Source organism: Odontomachus brunneus, unplaced genomic scaffold (genome assembly GCF_010583005.1).
Source record: "Odontomachus brunneus isolate Ranch 3 - 2012 unplaced genomic scaffold, Obru_v1 Obru_scaffold_011, whole genome shotgun sequence".
NCBI lineage: Eukaryota > Metazoa > Arthropoda > Insecta > Hymenoptera > Formicidae > Odontomachus > Odontomachus brunneus.
The window spans coordinates 3,342,795-3,345,322 of record NW_022639461.1 but is presented as its reverse complement, the minus strand read 5'-3'; the positions used below and the strand labels follow the sequence as shown (position 1 = coordinate 3,345,322).

At 40.0% G+C, this 2,528-nt stretch overlaps 2 protein-coding genes across 3 annotated transcripts in view; one reads left to right on the top strand and one right to left on the bottom strand.

The window, feature by feature from the left end:
* Window positions 1-2,528, bottom strand: part of LOC116840732 (protein lines) — a 119,892-nt gene that overhangs the window by 16,798 nt on the left and 100,566 nt on the right. The window lies entirely within an intron of this gene.
* On the top strand, window positions 505-2,430 carry LOC116840735 (protein suppressor of white apricot-like). Its single transcript, XM_032807848.1, has 3 exons — window positions 505-844; window positions 1,870-2,039; window positions 2,171-2,430. Exons 1-3 carry the CDS (start codon window positions 615-617, stop codon window positions 2,413-2,415), a joined length of 645 nt encoding a protein of 214 aa, XP_032663739.1. The 5' UTR covers window positions 505-614; the 3' UTR covers window positions 2,416-2,430.

Below are 2,528 nucleotides of genomic sequence, written 5' to 3'. Positions count from 1 at the left end.
AGGACGCGGTAATGCTTGCCGCGCGGCGGAAGTCCGCGCGACAGCCAATCAATATGTTGTTTTTCCGTAAGAGCTAGAAGATTATTACGGAAAGTAGCATATTGATTGGCTGTCGCGTGAACTTCCGCCACGTGGCAAGCATTACCGTGTCCTGTGTGCAGGAGCCATTAAGCAATTGGAAGCTGTGATTAAGCTGGTGGCACATAGAAAAACTTAAGCAGTAAGACGTAAGCGGTAAGCAAATTGACCAATCACAGTTATTGATTCTTCTTACGGTTCAAAAATCAACGACTGTTATTGGTCAATTTGCTTACTTCTTAGGGCTATCGCACACAATTGACATAACTGCATATGCATAGCATAAGATCGTATGGACCAATGAGCATCGAATATTAAGCATCGAACACCAATATGGCGACTTAATACTCGATGCTCATTGGTACATACGGTCTTATGCTATGCATATGCAGTTATGTCAATTTGTGTGCGATAGCCCTTACTGCTTAAGTTTTTCTGTGTGCCACGGCCCTTAACCGTAACCTCAATTGTAACGAAGCCTTTAGTGTAATATAGGCTTTAGTTTTGCGTTATCAACGCGAAGCGAGAGATGTAAGATGAAAACGGCTACAATCAGCTACAATCGGAAAATGGCGTCGTCAAGTACCCAACGTTGGATGGTGGACTCTGGAATTCTACGTAAAAAGAATAACGACGAGCAACCGCAGGAGCTATTGGTCTTCGGATATAGCTGCAAATTGTTTCGCGATGATGACAAGGCGAAAATGATTGATCAGGGAAAGCATTTGATACCATGGATGGGCGATAACACGTTGAAGATAGACAGGTCCGTTTCCATAACCTAGACCAATTTCTCATATAGAATATTTGTTCTTGTGCGATAAGAAACAAAAAAAACGCATCGTAAATATGTTACGTTTTTGGCAAACGATCAACTCAGATGAAAATGATATTCCGAAAGCAAAAAAATCTATCGAAATGAGTCAAGTGTTGCGTTTGAAAGGAGATAGAATTCGTAGACCCAAGGGCCTCCTTCTTCATCGTTAATGTTTGGATAAGCAAACTGGAGACTGTTTAAGGCTTCCGCAGGTGTCTCGGCTGTATCGAACGTGCCGAACGTGTGGCAGCGCGATATTGCGCTCTGCACGGTCGCAGAATCAGATGCTCTCACGATGCTTATGGTGCTTATGGCTGACCGTCTGAGCAGCAGCAAGGTGAGACACGGCGTAGAGAAAGTGGCAGCTGACGGTTGTAGGTATTACGACCGCTCAGCATGGTATGTATTAGCATATTAGACTCTGTCCCAGGAGCCACTTAGGACATTCTTACAAGTTCGCAAGTATGCAACACAGATCTGTTGATACAGTGATACGTGTATAAATGTCCAGACTTATCTATATCTCGACAATACTGGGTCATATTCAAGCCTCGATATGCAGATTTCTTACATACAATACGCAAAATCATTCCAAGCATATGTACATTAAAGTGCTTTAAGTATATGAGAATGTAAAAAAAATATAAATTACTACTAGAGAAAATTGTATGCAAGATGTGTCATCGGTTGCATAAGTTTGAAATGTTCTTAAGTTATTGTCGCAAATATATGAATATATTATGATATATAATATCAAAGAGCAGTTATATAAGAAAAAAGTGTTATTAAACTGAACCCATCAACGAATGTAGAAATATTGCGCAGCGTCCTCCACAGCTCCGTTTTATTTCAGAGAGATCGCTTTCATGGGACTCACTTCTTGATTTAGATTTCCAGATGCAGTGGCCAACTGTACATCAACAGTTAAAAGAATATCGTCTTCTTCCTCTAATAGATTTATTGTATGTGTATAGATACGATGGACGGGGCGCACTGGGTGACCTACGGGTGTACGAGCCACCGACAGGTGGTTTTGATCAACGGACCATACTCACCGAGGAGGAGCTGAAAATAGAACAACTCTGTGACGAGGAGCGGTATCGGTCTCTTTACAACAATGATGAGGACGAATCCATCTATCATGGTAATTACATGTTATGAAATTTTAGTCAATAGTTATAAGTAGAGTCAAAATTTATATATATATATATATATATATATATATATATATATATATACATACATATGTAAATTACAAATATGTGTTTATAACAGAAGAAGAAATGAGGAGGCTGCATCAAGCGCTAGACTCTGAATCGTATCATCAAGTGGGATTTAATTATAATGAGGACGAGAATGGTCACAAAGCTCCGTGTGAAGACTCGCAAAGTCCGAAACAGTCGGAGGGTTCGCAGGAAGAGGATCAAGCATTTGTCCCACCTCCTGAACTGGAAATCCCAGAAGGAATGATTGTGGTAAGATTTTGTTATATTGGAAAATATCTACAGACTACAGTTTGATCTTATATCCAAGATCATCTAATGTATAGTCTTAAGATGCTATAACTCATTTTATTGACTAGATAACATCTTAAGGCTCCTGAGGAGTCGCATCATCCATCTCTTTTTTAATA